The sequence below is a fragment of the Balaenoptera musculus genome, chromosome 3 (assembly GCF_009873245.2).
Source record: "Balaenoptera musculus isolate JJ_BM4_2016_0621 chromosome 3, mBalMus1.pri.v3, whole genome shotgun sequence".
Taxonomy (NCBI): Eukaryota; Metazoa; Chordata; class Mammalia; order Artiodactyla; family Balaenopteridae; genus Balaenoptera; species Balaenoptera musculus.
In genome coordinates, this window is record NC_045787.1 from 63453084 (window position 1) to 63471578 (window position 18495).

The 18495-nt window shown below is 36.8% G+C and overlaps 1 protein-coding gene across 7 annotated transcripts in view; it reads right to left on the minus strand.

Annotated features, from left to right (window-relative positions):
- The window catches only part of SSBP2 (single stranded DNA binding protein 2), a 304079-nt gene that overhangs the window by 51159 nt on the left and 234425 nt on the right, over positions 1-18495 (minus strand). For all 7 annotated transcript variants that reach the window (XM_036847746.1, XM_036847742.1, XM_036847745.1 and 4 more), the window contains 2 exons: positions 3525-3591; positions 2727-2797 (listed from right to left, as the gene is read on the minus strand). In XM_036847746.1, coding sequence (XP_036703641.1) covers positions 2727-2797; positions 3525-3591 — 138 coding nt within the window. The remainder of the gene's footprint in view (positions 1-2726; positions 2798-3524; positions 3592-18495) is intronic.

The window sequence follows — 18495 nt, forward strand, 5'->3', positions numbered from 1 at the left end:
TACAGCTTAGGTGAGCATTGGTTCATCTTTCAAACACTGCAAAACTGGCTCAAATCAGACTCTAATTTTTAAAAGTATTGAAAATACTGGTCTGGAATGACAAAAACTCAAAGAGCAGCTAGCTGAAAAGTAAGAGAATTGAATGAAGAATAAATTATAGGCATCAACTTTTGATGTATATTTAAAATGCATCTGTTATGAAAATCTTTTGAGAAAAAAAATCCTTCAAGTTGTATATAGCTAAACTGGTTGGCTTAGCTCATTAAAGACTAAAAGTATATTCAGTCAGTGAAATATCCTACAGATCTTATAAATTCTAATTGCTATTAATAGATTAATGATGGTTGGTCATAAAAATCATCATCCCTAACATGAGTAGAAATAGGAAAAAATAATTTAAATATCTAAATTAGGGTTTTATAAGATCTTAAGAAAATACATAGAAAATAACTGAGCCTGAATAAAAGAAATGGGTTTTCTCTGACTTTGAGGATCCCACAAACATTTACATAACACTTTTTCTTATCATGTAATATGGTATCTCTGAAAAATTTGTGCTTCATGTCCCAATACAGTTTATATATACAGTTGGCCCTTGAACAACATGGGTTTGAACTATTCCAGTCCACTTATACGTGGATTTTTTTCAATAAATATACTATTGGAAAATTTTTTGTAGATTTGTGACAATTTGAAAAAACTTGCAGATGAACCACATAGCCTAGAAATATCTAAAATATTAAGAAACAGTTAGGTATGTCATGAACGCATAAAATACATGTAGACATAAGTCTATCCTTATATAAGTATAAGGGGAGTGGTATGTAATATAAAATTAATAATGTGTTTTCTTATTGTTTTATAATTTTGCTTTCAAAGAACTACATTACTATACAGTATGTGCCTCTCTCTCTCTCTCCCTCTTTCTCTCTCTCTCTCCCCTCACCCCGCAACCCCAACTGGAGAAACTATGTATCGGCCTATCATCACATGTAAGTGGTTTAAAAAAATGTAACAATGTTTACAATAACGTATTGTGAGTATGACTGTAATACTGTATGCCATAAAAATGTTATAATGATTCATTCATTAGTGTATAGGATAGGCTACGATGAAGCAATTATTGATTATTACGCTAGTTTACCATAAAGCTATCATATTGCTGCTTCTTTGTTATCAATGCATGAATTGTTATACCTGTAAATAAATAGGAATTTTTTTCACATTATCTTTTCATTTTTGATGTCCTGTGTTAGAAATATATGTAATATCTACAGTGTTTTGTATAATTTAAGACAACATTGATGAAGATACTGACAGATGATTCATCTTATAAACAGATGATATAAACTTACGGTATCGAAAAATATAGTGCAGTACTGTAAATGTATTTTCTTATGATTTCCGTAATAACATTTTCTTTTCTCTAGCTTATCTTATTGTAAGAATACAGCATATAATACATACAATATATAAAACATGTGTTAATTGACTACGTATGTTATCAGTAAGGCTTCCAGTTAACAGTAGGCTATTAGTTAAGTTTTAGGGAGTCAAAAGTTATACATGGATTTTCGACTACGCAGTGGTTTGGTGCCCCTAACTCCCATGTTATTCAAGGGTCAACTGTATATTATTACATGTTGGCAGAAACTCCTTGGTCTAAGTCACATTTACCTGAGAATCAAATTATATGTATTTCTTCTAGGAATTCAATTATTCCAATAGATAATTAGTATCCCTCTTCACTACATTGGTCTTAAGCTGAAAAAAGCTTAAGACCAATGGGTGTTAGATTCTTAATTCTCTGAATCCTTTGGGTACACAACAAAATACTTAACATTTTTAAAGCAGATACATGAAACAAGCTCCTAAAACTGTCACTTATAAAGACTGTTCTTGGAAAGAATAAAGAAAGTAAATCAATTCATTCTTTTAACCAATGTTATGATATACTAACCTCTGACCTTTGAGGAAGAAATTTAAAATTCTGAATTCTGGATTAGTTTCTTTGAAATATAACATTACAAAATTAGTTTCTACCCCATGCAGTTTTCCCAAGAGAGACAGAGGGATGTTTTAGCTAAAATAAGTGATATCCTGGAGCAGCATACTTAAAAATGTCATCAATAGCTGAATAGGTTCAATCTTGGTGTGTACTTCTGGGAAATTGTGATACGGAAGTAGGCTAACATCTAATGTATACTGATAGTATTATGCGTGTTCAGTAAGACCCATTTTAATGTTTATTTCTAAATGGTTCTCTATTGCTTTCATATTCTGTAAAGAAATATGGTAGTATATAACAGTCAATGGCATTCTTTAAAAGATTTAGAAATATATTTTATGCTGCTTATTCTATTTAACTCAGTCAACTAGGTTTTATTTAACTTATCTTAGTTATCTTTTATAATAATTACTATAATTTTTCATATTTCCTCAATATAACAAAAGGGTAATAGTTATTTTTAATAATAATTACTATAATGTATTTCTACACAATGTTTTTTCTCCTATGTACCAAAAGCATATGTGTAGCACCTGTTAAAATATGGTTTGTTGTTACATCAATTTGGACATGTCATAGATATGTCCTCAAGAGACTAACAACCATGTTATTAAGCCTTTAATGTACATACTAGAAGCCAGCAAATAATATAGTTTGTTTGTATAAGATGAAGGCAAAAAACTCAGCCTTTAGCTTCCTGCACTGATTATTTATTTACCTGTGGTCCTAAGGGCACCATTCCTCTTGGAGGTGTCATTCTCTGCATTGGCCCACCCATATTTGGATGTCCTAAAAGGAAGAAAAGTATGACGATATTAGCAATGTAATGAGCATGAGTGCTAAACCGGAGGCTATAGCCTCCTCTCTGCCTGGTGTCACATCTTATTTACTAAGGACTGTGTTATTGACATCACCTCATCTTGGCTTCCATGGCCAGTTTTCTACCTCTTATCACTACCTACCCACACTCTCCATTAATGTCTTGAAATTGAAATGTTCTTCCTATTCTGTGTTGAATTACATCTCTCACACCATTTGCTCCTTTTTTTTTCTCTTGGAATAGTATAATAGAGCCATACGTATTTGTGGTACCTAAACAGCTCTGATTATTGGGTTTGTTAAACTACCAAGTAAGTTACTTATTGCATAGCATCCTCTTTCCTCCTGCTTATCTTTCTGGTGGACTAACCTCTCTATCTGAAAAAGGCAGAGAAAATCACAAGGGATATAATCACTTTGAGTCTCAGTTGTTTGAAGTTATATAAGAGGTTTTAGAAGTTACTAGTTAAAATACAGATTCTAGATATTTAATTATTCTGTTCCTTATGTTATCACTGCCCTCAGTATCACACATAATTAAGAGTTAGCTAAAAAGATAATTACTTGGCCACGTTACCTGTAAAAATGCAACTGATATAATTATGGAATATCTGTACAAATAAAACCTTCCTTAAAAAATACAGGATTTCCTTTGAGATTTTGCACATCAATTTCACTTTTACTTTAAAGTAGTCACCTTGTTGTCGAGTTGGGTCCATTCCACTGGGAAGTAATGGCTGACTTCCTGGGACACCTCCAAGAGCCTAGCATATTTAGTAAAACAAAATAAAAAGCAATATTGTAACTATTTATAAAATAAGTGCTGTAACAATTACAGAGTGCATCTGAGTATTTCACAAGATGTTTTTTTTCAAGATGTATTTTTTTTTCTATTGGAATATATTTGATTTACAATGTTGTGTTAGTTTCAGGTGTGCAGCAAAGTGATTTAGTTATAAGTATACATGTATGTATTCTTTTTCAAATTCTTTTCCCATATAGGTGGTTACAGAATATTGAGTAGAGTTCCCTGTACTATACAGTAGGTCCTTGCTGATTATCATTTTATATACAGTAGTGTGTATATGTTAACCCCAACCTACTAATTTATCCCTCCCCCACAGCTTTCCCCTTTGGTAACCATAAGTTTGTTTTCTAAGTCCATGAGTCTGTTCCCGTTTATAAATAAGTTAATTTGTATCATTTTTTAAGATACCACATATAAGTGATATCATATTATATTTGTCTTTCTCTGACTTACTTCACTTAGAATGAGAATCTCTAGGTCTATCCATGTTGCTGCAAATGGCATATTTCATTCTTTTTTTTTTTTTTTTTTAAATTTTATTTATTTATTTATGGCTGTGTTGGGTCCTCGCCTCCGTGCGAGGGCCCTCTCCAGCCGCGGCAAGCGGGGGCCACTCCTCACCGCGGTGCGCGGGCCCCTCACTATCGCGGCCCCTCCTGTTGCAGAGCACAGGCTCCAGACGCGCAGGCTCAGCAGTTGTGGCTCACGGGCCCAGTTGCTCCGCGGCATGTGGGATCCTCCCAGACCAGGGCTCGAACCCATGTCCCCCGCATTGGCAGGCAGACTCCCAACCACTGCGCCACCAGGGAAGCCCTATTTCATTCTTTTTTTATGGCTGAGTAAGAGTCCACTGTATATATGTACCACATTTTAATTATCCATTCATCTGTTGATGGATGTTTAGGTTGCTTCCATGTCTTGGCTACTGTAAATAGTGCTGCAATAAACACTGGGGTGCATGTATCTTTTCTAAGTATGTTTTCCTCCAGATATATGCTCAGCAGTGGGATTGCAGGATCATATGGTAGCTCTATTTTTAGTTTTTTGAGGAACTTCCACAGTGTTCTCCATAGTGGCTGTACCAATTTACATTCCCACCAATAGTGTAGGAGGGTTCCCTTTTCTCCACACCCTCTCCAGCATTTATTGTTTGTAGACTTTTTGATGATGGCCATTCTGACTGATGTGAGGTGATACCTCATTGTAGTTTTGATTTGCATTTCTCTAATAATTAGCAATGTTTAGCATGTTTTCATGTGCCTCTTGGCCATCCATATGTCTTCTTTGGAGAAATGTCTATTTAGATCTGTCCATTTTTTGATTGGTTGTTTGTTTGTTTTGATATTGAGCTGCATGAGCTGTTTCTATATTTTGGAGATTAATCCCTTGCTGGTCACATCATTTGCAAATATTTTCTCCCTTTCTGTGGGTTGTCTTTTTGTTTTGTTTATGGTTTCCTTTGCTGTGCAAAAGCTTTTTTGTTTTTTTTTAAAGATGGGTCACCATAATGGTTTTTTAAATTAATTAATTAATTAATTTTTGGCCGTGTTGGGTATTCGTTTCTGTGCGAGGGCTTTCTCTAGTTGCGGCAAGCAGGGGCCACTCTTCATTGCGGTGCACGGGCCTCTCACTATCGCGGCCTCTCTTGTTGTGGAGCACAGGCTCCAGACACACAGGCTCAGTAGTTGTAGCTCATGGGCCTAGTTGCTCCATGGCATGTGGGATCTTCCCAGACCAGGGCTTGAACCCGTGTCCCCTGCATTGGCAGGCAGATTCTCAACCACTGCGCCACCAGGGAAGCCCACTGCGCCACCAGGGAAGCCCTGCAAAAGCTTTTAAGTTTAACTAGGTCCCATTTGTTTCTTTTTGTTTTTATTTTCATTACTCTAGGAGTTGGATGCAAAAAGATTTTGCTGCAATTTATGTCAAAGAGTGTTCTGCTTATGTTTTCCTTTAAGAATTTTATAGTATCCCATCTTACATCTAGGTCTTTAATCCATTTTGAGTTTATTTTTGTGCATGGTGTTAGAGAATATTCTAATTTTATTCTTTTACATGTAGCTGTCCAGTTTTCCCAGCACCTCTTATTGAAGAGACTGTGTTTTCTATCCTGTTCCATTGATCTATTTTTCTGTCTTTGTGTCAGTACCATACTGTCTTGATTACTGTAGCTTTGTAGTATAGTCTGAAGTCAGGGAACCTGATTCCTCCAGCTCTACTTTTCTTTCTCAAGGTTGCTTTGGCTATTCAGGGTCTTTTGGGTTTCCATACAAATTTTAAGATTTTTTGTTCTAAATCTGCAAAAAATGCAATTGGTAATTGATAGAATTGCACCAAATCAGTAGGTTGCCTTGGGTAGTGCAGTCATTTTGACAACATTGATTCTTCCAATCCAAGAACATGGCATATATACCTTTCCATCTGTTTGTTCCGTCTTATAGTTTTCACAGTACAGGTGTTTTGCCTCCTTAGGTAGATTTATTCCTAGGTATTTTATTCTTTTTGATTTAATGGTAAATGGGATTATTTCCTTAATTTCTCTTTATGATCTTTTGTTTTTAGTGTATAGAAATGCAACAGATTTCTGTGTATTAATTTTATATCCTGCAACTTTAGTGAATTCATTGATGAGCTCTAGTAGTTTTCTGGTAGCATCTTTAGGATTTTCTATGTATAGTATCATGTCATCTACAAACAGTGACAGTTTTACTTCTTTTCCAACTTGGATTCCTTTTGTTTATTCTTCTTCTCTGATTGCAGTGGCTAGGACTTCCAAAACTATGTTGAATAAAAGTGTCGAGAGTGGACATCCTTGTCTTGTTCCTGATCTTAGAGGAAATACTTTCAGCTTTTCACTACTGAGTATGATGTTAGCTGTGGGTTTGTCATATATGGCCTTTACTATGTTGTGGTATATTTTCTCTATGTCCACTTTCTGGAGAGTTTTTATCATAAACTGGTGTTGAATTTTGTCAAAAGCTTTTTCTGCATCAATTGAGATGATCATATGTTTCTTTTTTTAATTAATTAATTAATTATTTTTGGCTGCATTGGGTCTTCACTGCTGCATGTGGGCTTTTCTCTAGTTGTGGTGAGTGGGGGCTACTCTTCGTTGCGGTGCGCAGGCTTCTCATTGCAGTGGCTTCTCTTGTTGCAGAGCATGGTCTCTAGGCACGTGGGCTTCAGTAGTTGTGGCACATGGGCTCAGTAGTTGTGGCTTGTGGGCTCTAGAGTGCAGGCTCCGTAGTTGTGGTGCATGGGCTTAGTTGCTCCGCAGCATGTGGGATCTTCCCAGACCAGGGCTTGAACCCGTGTTCCTTGCATTGGCAGGCGGATTCTTAACCACTGCGCCACTAGGGAAGTCCGACCATGTGGTTTTTATTCTTCAATTTGTTGATGTGGTCATCACACTGATTGATTTGCAGATATTGAAAAATCCTTGCATCCCTGGGATAAACCCCATTTGATCATGGTGTATGATCTTTTTCATGTATTGTTGGATTCAGTTTGCTAGTATTCTGTTGAGGATTTTTTGCACCTATGGTCATCAGTGATATTGGCCTGTCATTTTCTTTTTTTGTGGTATCTTAGTCTGGTTTTAGTATCAGGGTGATGGTGGCCTCACTGAATGAGTTTGGAAGTGTTCCTTCCTCTGCAATTTTTTGCAATAGTTTCAGAAGGATAGGTGTTAACTCTTCTTTAAATGTTTGATAGGATTTGCCTGTGAAGCCTTCTGGTCCTGGACTTTTGTTTGTTGGGAATTTTTAAATCACAGTTTCAATTTCAGTGCTTGTGATTGGTCTGTTCATATTTTCTGTTTCTTCCTGGTTCAGTTTTGGGAGATTGTACCTTTCTAAGAATTCGTCCAAATCTTCTAGGCATTTTAGTGTCATATAGTTGCTTGCAGTAGTCTCTTATGATCCTTTGTATTTCTGTGGTGTCCGTGGTAACTTCTCCTTTTTCATTTCTTATTTTATTGATTTGAGCCCTCTCCCTTTTTTTCTTGATGAGTTTGGCTAAAGGTGTATCAATTTTGTTTATCTTTTCAAAGAAACAGCTTTTAGTTTCATTGATCTTTTCTATTGTTTTCTTTGTCTCTATTTCATTTTTTTCTGCTCTGATCTTTTTTTTCAATTAATTTTATTTATTTTTGGCTGTGTTGGGTCTTCGTTGTTGTGCACGGGCTTTCTCTAGTTGTGGTGAGCAGGGGCTACTGTTTGTTGCGGTGCACGGGCTTCTCATTGTGGTGGCTTCTCTTGTTGCAGAGCATGGGCTCTAGGCGCGCGGGCTTCAGTAGTTGTGGCATGCGGGCTCAGTAGTTGTGGCTCACGGGCTCTAGAGCACAGGCTCAGTAGTTGTGGCGCACAGTCTTAGTTGCTCTGTGGCATGTGGGATCTTCCCGGGCCAGGGATCAAACCTGTGTCCCCTGCATTGGCAGGCGGATTCCTAACCACTGCACCACCAGGGAAGTCCCTCTGATCTTTATATTTCTTTCCTTCTAGGAACTTTGGATTTTGTTTGTAAGCTTAGGTTGTTTATTTGAGGTTTTTCTTGTTTCCTGAGGTTAAGACTGTATTGCTATAAACTTCCCTTTTAGAATTACTTTTGCTGTGTCGCATAGGTTTTGGATCATTGTATTGTTTTCACTTGTCTCTTGGAACTTCTAAATTTCCTCTTTGATTTCTTCTGTGATCCATTGGTTGTCTGACAGCACATTGTTTAGCCTCCACGTGTTTTGTTTTTTACAGTTTTTTTCTTGCTGCTGACTCCTAATATCATAGCATTGTGGTTGGAAAAGATGCTTGATATGAGTTCAATTTTCTTAAATTTACCAAGGCTTGCTTTATGGACCAGCATGTGATCTATCCTGGAGAATATTCCATGTGCACTTGAGAAGAATGTATATTCTGCTGCTTTCAGATGGAATGCATAAATATCAATTAAGTCCATCTGGTCTAATGTGTCATTTAAAGCCTGGATTTCCTTACTGATTTTCTGTCTGGATGATCTGTCCATTGATGAAAGTGGGGTGTTAAAGTCCCCCACTATTATTGTTACTGTCAATTTCTCCTTTTATGGCTGTTAGTGTTTGCCTTATATATTAAGGTGCTCCTATGTTGGGTGTATGTATATTTACAATTGTTACATCTTCTTCTTGGATTGATCCCTTGATCATTACGTAGTATCCTTCTTTGTCTCTTGTAATAGTCTTTATTTTAAAGTCTGTTTTGTCTGATATTAGTATTGCTACTCCAGCTTTCTTTTGATTTCCATTTGCATGGAATACCTTTTCCATCCCCTCACTTTCATTCTGTATGTGTCCCTAGATCTGAAGTGGGTGTCCTGTAGACAGCATATATACAGATCTTGTTTCTGTATCCATTCAGCTAGTCAATGTGTTTTGGTTGGAGCATTAATCCATTTATATTTAAGGTAATTACTGATATGTATGTTCTTATTGCTGTTTTGTTAATTGTTTTGGATTTGTTTTTGTAGGTCTTTTTATTCCCTTCCACTTTTGTTCTCTTCTCTTGTGATCTGATGACTATCTTTAATGTTGTGTTTGGATTCCTTTTTCTTTTTTGTGTGTATATCTGTTGCAGACTTTTGGTTTGAGGTTACCATGAGGTTTTGATATAGCAGTCTATACATATACAAGATTGTATTAAGTTCATGATCTCTTAATTTCAAATGCATTTCCAATATCCTGCATTTGTACTCTTCTCGTGATTGCTGGTTTTGATATCATATTTGTGTGTGGATGATTTCCTACCTTTACTGTATGTTTGCCTTTACTGATAAACTTTCCCATTCATAATTTTCTTGTTTCTAGTTGTGGGCTTTTCTTTTTCGCCTAGAGAATTTCCTTTAGTATTTGTACAGCTGGTTTGGTGGTGCTGAATTCTCTTACCTTTTGCTTGTCTGTAAAGCTTTTGAGTTCTCTGTCAAATGTGAAGGAGAGCCTTGCAGGGTAGAGTATTCTTGGTTTTAGGTTTTTCCCTTTCATCACTTTAAATATATTGTGCTATTCCCTTCTGGCCTGCAGAGTTTCTGCTGAAAAATCAGATGACAACCTTATGGGGATTCCTTGTATGTTATTTGTTGCTTTTCCCTTGTTGCTTTTAATATTTTCTCTGTCTTTAATTTTTGTCAATTTGATTAATATGTGTCTCAGCATGTTCCTCCTTGGGTTTACCCTCTATGGGACTCTGCACTTCCTGGAGTTGGGTGACTGTTCCTTTCCCATGTTAGGGAAATTTTCAGCTATTATCTCTTCAAATATCTCCTCAGGCCCTTTCTCTCTCTCTTCTCCTTCTGGGACTCCTATAATGTGAATGTTGGTGTGTTCAATGTTGTCCTAGCTGTCTCTTAGACTGTCATTTTTTTTTTTATTTATGGCAAGGCATTTTATTTTAAATACAGCAGTGTGTCAATCCCAAACTCCCAATCAATCCCTCCCCGCCTTCATTTCTTTTCATTCTTTTTTCTTTATTCTGTTCTGCAGCAGTGATTTCCACCATTCTGTCTTCCAGCTCACTCATATGTTCCTCTGCCTCATTCTGCTATTAATTCCTTCTAGTGTATTTTTCATTTCACTTATTGTATTGTTCATCTCTGTTTGTTCTTTATATTTTCTAGCTCTCTGTTAACATTTCTTGTATCTTCTTGATCTGTGCTTCCATTCTTTTTCTGAGATTTTGGATCACCTTTATCATCATTACTCTGAATTCATTTTGGGGTAGATTTCCTATATCCACTCCACTTAGTTGTTCTGTAGTTTTATCTTGTTCCTTCATCAGGGACATATTCCTCTGCCATCTCATTTTGTCTAACTTTCTGTGTTTGCAATCCCACAGGCTGCAGGATTATAGTTCCTCTTCCCTCTGGTGTCTGTCCCCTGGTGGACGAGGCTGGTCTAAGAGGCTAGTGCAGGCTTCCTGGTGGGAGAGACTGTTGCCTGCCCACTGGTGGGCGCAGCTGGGTCTTGTCCTTCTGGTGGGCAGGGTCATGTCAAGGGGTGTGTTTAGAGGTGGCTGTTGGCTCAAGACGACTTTAGGCAGTCTGTGTGCTGATGGGTGGGGCTGTGTTCCTGCCCTGTTGGTTGTTTGGCGTGAGGCGTCCCAGCACTGGAGCCTTCAGGCTGTTGGGTCGGGCCCAGTTTTGGCATCAAAATGGCGGCCTCCAGGACAGTTCATGTCAATGAGTACCTAGTACCTCTGCCACCAGTGTCCACACAAGATTTCTTATATTTCACACTCATTTATGAATTTTATAAGCCTGTATACCCAGTATAATTTCTTAGTTTTAAAATGATCCTACTTTGCCCAGTTTTCAGGCAAAGAAAATTGGTATTGTTGGGAACAAAATCTAGGCAAAAATTGTCCTATTTCTTCCTGAGAAGTATATATAATGCCTTTCCCCGAAATTAATTTACTAAGGGTAAATTAATTTTGCTTCTTAAACATAAGCGATTTCTATAGATTATTTTACTCATTGGGCATTATAATAGGAGCAGAACTAAAATGCCAAGGGGCCAATGAATATTGTTTTGGGTAGTCATATTTTCCCTAAGAAACTATTTAGAAAAATAATACTCCAATTAGTTCAAACAATTTGGCTGAATGGAAAAAGAGAACTAGAACTGAAAAAAGGTGCCGATTAACAGATAGGGTATATTTTATGCAGGGGTGCAATAGTGGATACATACTGAATTGTAAGTTTCTAATAGTCATCTGAGAAGCACTTAGAGCTGGACCAAGCTATAAATGATTTAAACATACTGATCCTATGAAGCATGTATGTATACATATATACACATAATCCTGACAACTGGCAAGAATTTCTATAAAGGTTCACTAATTTAACTTAAAAGCAGGAATATCTTATTTAATTAGTTTAAAATTTCAAATATTTCAAAGGAAATTTGATATTAAATAATTTATTTATCCAGACCAGAACTGTTTCGGTAATTGTTATCATTGGGATGCAGTAGAGAGCTGCCATTTTTCAAGCCTTTTTTGTAATCCCTTGATTTTTTTGTTTGTTTACAAGCACACTCAATGCCAATTTATTGATCTCCTACTAAATGACATATTTCCTGCTACCTTTCCAGCCTAATTTCTTGCTACTGCCAAGCTGACATTCCAACTTCCAGTTATACCAAACTCCTTTCAGTTTTTTCAATTCATGTACTCAGTCAACAATATCTAAATGCCAACCATTAAAAGCAAAATAAAACAAAACTAAACAAAAACTAAACTTTCTTGCCTCTCTAGGAGGTCACAGACCCCTAAGTGCTTATTCTGACATATTTTAGATCTCGGTTTAGGGATCATTTCCTAACAAAATTCTTCCATATAATCCCAGTTTGGCATAAATTCTCCTTCTATATGCTTTAAAATACATTTTTAAAAATTTCAAACTTACAGAAAAATTGCACAGACAGTACAAAGGATTCCCATATACCCTGACACTGACTGCCCAACAGTTAACATTTCACCATATCTGCCACTTGAGAGCAAGTTGCAGATATTATGCCTCTTCACTTCTAAGTACCACAGAGTTTAGTTCCCTAAGCAAGGATATTCTCCTACATAACCACAACACAACTTTTCAAGTCAGGAAATCCATTGATACAACACTACCATCCAAAACACACAGACGTCATTTAAATTTTGCCACCTGTCTCAACAATGTTTCTTTTTACTTTCTGGGACCAGGATCTCATGGAACACATGTTGCATTTAGTTGTCAGGTCTCTTCATGTTCTTCCAGGTCTTTCCTTAGGCTTTCTCTATCACAGCCTGAACTGTTTTGGAGAATGAGTAGTCTTAAATTCTACAGGATGATCCTCTGATGTCTCTTCATGACCCAGACTCAGGTTTTATTTTCTTAGGAATACTGTAGAACTGATGCTATACTCTTCTCAATGTATCACATCAGAGGGTACATGATGTTGACTCATCCCACTACTGTCGATGTTAACCTTATCATCTCATTCTATTGGTGTCTGCCAGGTCCTACAACACTAGATCATTATTTTTCCCCTTTGTAATTGGTTACATTCAATATTAGAGCTATTCCAAGACTGTCAATATCCCATTCCTCATCAATCCTTTATCAGCCTTAGCATCCACTGACAACTCCTAAACACTATGACAGTTGCCAAATGGGAACACTGCATGTGTATCATTCTTTCTATGCTTATTAGTTGGCATTCCCTTGTAAGGAACAGCTTTCCCTTCTTACTGATTGATACATCGACACTTACGGATTCCTATTCTAATCAAAAAGTTATAAACTATTTACTGTCATCATTCATTTTAATATTTAAGTTATGCAAGATCTGGCCAGTGGGAGGCTCTTCAAGCTGGCTCTATTGTCCTTTTGAAACATTTCCATCATAATTTGAGCATTTCCTTACTGGTATGAGATGTTCCAGGTTCATTTCATACTTTTCCTGGCCTAGCTCTGGAATCAGACCTTTCTCCAAAGGGCCCCGATTCCTTCTAGTGGAGGACAGCATTTAGGCACCAAGATCTGGGTTCTCAAAGTGCTCCTTCTTAGTTGAGTACATTGCCTTTTGGCTCTCTCAGTAAATGCTGCACTTGAAAATCTATGTTTATATGTGCACACATAAATTTATGACTAATTTTATATCTATCTGTGTGTGTGTGTGTCTGTGTATGGTACATACACATACCATAAATCCATACTCTCTAACACCAATCGAACACATCCAATTCCAATCCAAAACCTCAGGATTATTTTCAGTCTTCTTCCTTCTTCTGTTTGTAAGTATTTTCTCCAACAGTGAGAAACCTGGCTTTCATTATCTTTAATGAAATTATCTTTATCTTTAATTATCTTTAATACCGTTATGTGGCACTACCGTATGACTCCACCCTGCCTCCCTGAATATCTTGGCATGCAGGGGAGGTAAGGGCTTCTTATGTGCTTTTAGAGATTTTTTTTTTTTTAAGCATCTTTATTGGAGTATAATTGCTTTACAATGGTGTGTTAGTTTCTGCTTTATAACAAAGTGAATCAGTTATACATATGTCCCCATCCCTCTTCCCTCTTGCGTCTCGCTCCCTCCCACCCTCCCTTCCCCACCCCTCTAGGTGGTCACAAAGCACCAAGCTGATCTCCCTCTACTATGCGGCTGCTTCCCACTAGCTATCTATTTTACGTTTGGTAGTGTATATATGTCGATGCCACTCTCTCACTTTGTCCCAGCTTACCCTTCCCCCTCCCCATACCCTCAATTCCATTCTCTAGTAGGTCTGTGTCTTTATTGCCATCTTGCCTCTAGGTTCTTCATGACCTTTTTTTTTTTTTTTGGCTTAGATTCCATATATATGTGTTAGCATACGGTATTTGTTTTTCTCTTTCTGACTTATTTCACTCTGTATGACAGACTCTAGGTCCATCCACCTCACTACAAATAACTCAATTTCGTTTCTTTTCATGGCTGAGTAATATTCCATAGTATATATGTGCCCCATCTTTATCCATTCATCTGTTGATGGACACTTAGGTTGCTTCCATGTCCTGGCTATTGTAAATAGAGCTGCAGTGAACATTGTGGTACATGACTCTTTGAATTATGGTTTTCTCACGGTATATGCCCAGTAGTGGGATTGCTGGGTCGTATGGTAGTTCTATTTTTACTTTTTTAAGGAACCTCCATACTGTTCTCCATAGTGGCTGTATCAATTTACATTCCCACCAACAGTGCAAGAGGGTTCCCTTTTCTCCACACCCTCTCCAGCATTTATTGTTTCTAGATTTTTTGATGATGGCCATTCTGACCGGTGTGAGATGATATCTCATTGTAGTTTTGATTTGCATTTCTCTAATGATTAATGATGTTGAGCATTCTTTTATGTGTTTGTTGGCAATCTGTATATCTTCTTTGGAGAAATGTCTATTTAGGTCTTCTGCCCATTTTTGGATTGGGTTGTTTGTATGTTGATATTGAGCTGCATGAGCTGCTTGTAAATTTTGGAGATTAATCCTTTGTCACCTGCTTCATTTGCAAATATTTTCTCCCATTCTGAGGGTTGTCTTTTGGTCTTGTTTATGGTTTCCTTTGCTGTGCAAAAGCTTTTAAGTTTCATTAGGTCCCATTTGTTTATTTTTGTTTTTATTTCCATTTCTCTAGAAGGTGGGTCAAAAAGGATCTTGCTGTGATTTATGTCATAGAGTGTTCTGCCTATGTTTTCCTCTAAGAGTTTTATAGTGTCTGGCCTTACATTTAGGTCTTTAATCCATTTTGAGTTTATTTTTGGGTATGGTGTTAGGGAGCATTCTAATTTCATTCTTTTACATGTAGCTGTCCAGTTTTCCCAGCACCACTTATTGAAGAGGCTGTCTTTTCCCCACTGTATATTCTTGCCTCCTTTATCAAAGAAAAGGTGACCATATGTGCATGGGTTTATTTCTGGGCTTGCTATCCTGTTCCATTGATCTATATTTCTGTTTTTGTGCCAGTACCACACTGTATTGATTACTGTAGCTTTGTAGTATAGTCTGAAGTCAGGGAGCCTGATTCCTCCAGCTCCGTTTTTCTTTCTCAAGATTGCTTTGGCTATTCGGGGTCTTTTGTGTTTCCACACAAATTGTGAAATTTTTTGTTCTAGGTCTGTGAAAAATGCCAGTGGTAGTTTGATAGGGATTGCATTGAATCTGTAGTGTGCTTTGGGTAGTACAGTCACTTTCACAATGTTGATTCTACCAATCCAAGAACATGGTATATCCCTCCATCTATTTGTATCATCTTTAATTTCTGCATACAGGGCTTTTGTCTCCTTAGGTAGGTTTATTCCTAGATATTTTATTCTTTTTGTTGCAATGGTAAATGGGAGTGTTTTCTTAATTTCACTGTGAGATTTTTCATTATTAGTGGATAGGAATGCAAGAGATTTCTGTGCATTTTGTATCCTGCTACTTTACCAAATTCATTGATTTGCTCTAGTAGTTTTCTGGTAGCATCCTTAGGATTCTCTATGTATAATATCATGCCATCTGCAAACAGTGTCAGCTTTACTTCTTCTTTTCTGATTTGGATTCCTTTAATTTCTTTTTCTTCTCTTACTGCTGTGGCTAAAACTTCCAAAACTATGTTGAATAACAGTGGTGAGAGTGGGCAACCTTGTCTTGTTCCTGATCTTAGTGGAAATGGTTTCAGTTTTTCACCACTGAGGACGATGTTGGCTGTGGGTTTGTCACATATGGCCTTTATTATGTTGAGGAAAGTTCCCTCTATGCCTACTTTTTGGAGGGTTTTTATCATAAATGGGTGTTGAATTTTGTCAAAAGCTTTCTCTGCATCTATTGAGATGATCATATGGTTTTTCTCCTTCAATTTGTTAATATGGTGTATCACATTGATTGATTTGCGTATATTGAAGAAGCCTTGCATTCTTGGGATAAACCCCACTTAATCATGGTGTATGATCCTTTTAATGTGCTGTTGGATTCTGTTTGCTAGTATTTTGTTGAGGATTTTTGCATCTATGTTCATCAGTGATATTGGCCTGTAGTTTTCTTTCTTTGTGACATCTTTATCTGGTTTTGGTATCAGGGTGATGGTGGCCTCGTAGAATGAGTTGGGGAGTGTTCCTCCCTCTGCTGTATTTTGGAAGAGTTTGAGAAGGATAGGTGTTAGCTCTTCTCTAAATGTTTGATAGAATTCACCTGTGAAGCCATCTGGTCCTGGGCTTTTGTTTGTTGGAAGATTTTTAATCACAGTTTCAATTTCAGTGCTGGTGATTGGTCTGTTCATACTTTCTATTTCTTCCTGGTTCAGTCTCAGAAGGTTGTGCATTTCTAAGAATTTGCCCATTTCTTCCAGGTTGTCCATTATAGTTGCCTGTAGTAATCTCTCATGATCCTTTGTATTTCTGCAGTGTCAGTTGTTACTTCTCCTTTTTCATTTCTAATTCTATTGATCTGAGTCTTCTCCCTTTTTTTTCCTGATGAGTCTGGCTAATGGTTTATCAATTTTGTTTATCTTCTCAAAGAACCATCTTTCAGTTTTATCAATCTTTGCTATCGTTTCCTTCATTTCTTTTTCATTTATTTCTGATCTGATCTTTATGATTTCTTTCCTTCTGCTAACTTTGGGGTTTTTTGTTCTTCTTTCTCTGATTGCTTTAGGTGTAAAGTTAGGTTGTTTATTTGAGATGTTTCTTGTTTCTTAAGGTAGGGTTGTATTGCTATAAACTTCCCTCTTAGAACTGCTTTTGCTGCATCCCATAGGTTTTGGGTCGTCGTGTTCTCATTGTCATTTGTTTCTAGGTATTTTTTGATTTCCTCTTTGATTTCTTCAGTGATCTCTTGGTTATTAAGTAGTGTATTGTTTAGTCTCCATGTGTTTGTATTTTTCACAGATTTGATATCCAGTCTCATAGCACTGTGGTCGGAAAAGATACTTGATACGATTTCAATTTTCTTAAATTTACCAAGGCTTGATTTGTGACCCAAGATATGATCTATCCTGGAGAATGTTCCATGAACACTTGAGAAGAATGTATATTGTTGTTTTTGGATGGAATGTCCTATAAATATCAATTAAGTCCATCTTGTTTAATGTATCATTTAAAGCTTGTGTTTCCTTATTTATTTTCATTTTGGATGATCTGTCCATTCGTGAAAGTGGGGTGTTAAAGTCCCCTACTATGATTGTGTTACTGTCGATTTCCCCTTTTATGGCTGTTAGCATTTGCCTTATGTATTGAGGTGCTCCTATGTTGGGTGCATAAATATTTACGATTGTTATATCTTCTTCTTGGATCGATCCCTTGATGATTACGTAGTGTCCTTCTTTGTCTCTGGTAATAGTCTTTGTTTTAAAGTCTATTTTGTCTGATATGAGAATTGCTACTCCAGCTTTCTTTTGATTTCCATGTGCATGGAATATCTTTTTCCATCCCCTCACTTTCAGTCTGTATGTGTCTCTAGGTCTGAAGTGGGTCTCTTGTAGACAGCATATATACGGGTCTTGTTTTTGTATCCATTCAGCAAGTCTATGTCTTTTGGTTGGAGCATTTAATCCATTTACATTTAAGGCAATTATCGATATGTATGTTCCTATTACCATTTTCTTAATTGTTTTGGGGTTGTTATTGTAGGTCTTTTCCTTCTCTTGTGTTTCCTGCCTAGAGAAGTTCCTTTAGCATTTGTTGTAAAGTGGGTTTGGTGGTGCTGAATTCTCTTAGCTTTTGCTTGTCTGTAAAGGTTTTAATTTCTCCATCAAATCTGAATGAGATCCTTGCTGGGTAGAGTAATCTTGGTTGTAGGTTTTTCTCCTTCATCACTTTAAATATGTCCTGCCATTCCCTTCTGGCTTGCAGAGTTTCTGCTGAAAGATCAGCTGTTAACCTTATGGGGATTCCCTTGTGTGTTATTTGTTGTTTTTCCCTTGCTGCTTTTAATATTTTTTCATTGTATTTAATTTTTGATAGTTTGATTAATATGTATCTTGGCGTGTTTCTCCTTGGATTTATCCTGTATGGGACTCTCTGTACTTCCTGGACTTGATTAACTATTTCCTTACCCATATTAGGAAAGTTTTCAACTATAATCTCTTCAAATATTTTCTCAGTCCCTTTCTTTTTGTCTTCTTCTGGGACCCATATAATTTGAATGTTGGTGCTAGATTCTTATACCTCACTTTTATAGAACTTATTTACGATCATGGCTTGCTTTCTTCTCTGTATCCCCAACAGACTGTAAGTTCAGACAGTGAAACCTATCTGTGCCTTTTTGGCTCAGAGTAACAAATATTTATCGATGGAATAAAACAAAGAGTTTTCACTGGACAATTTTAGGAATCATCAGTGATAAAATCTTA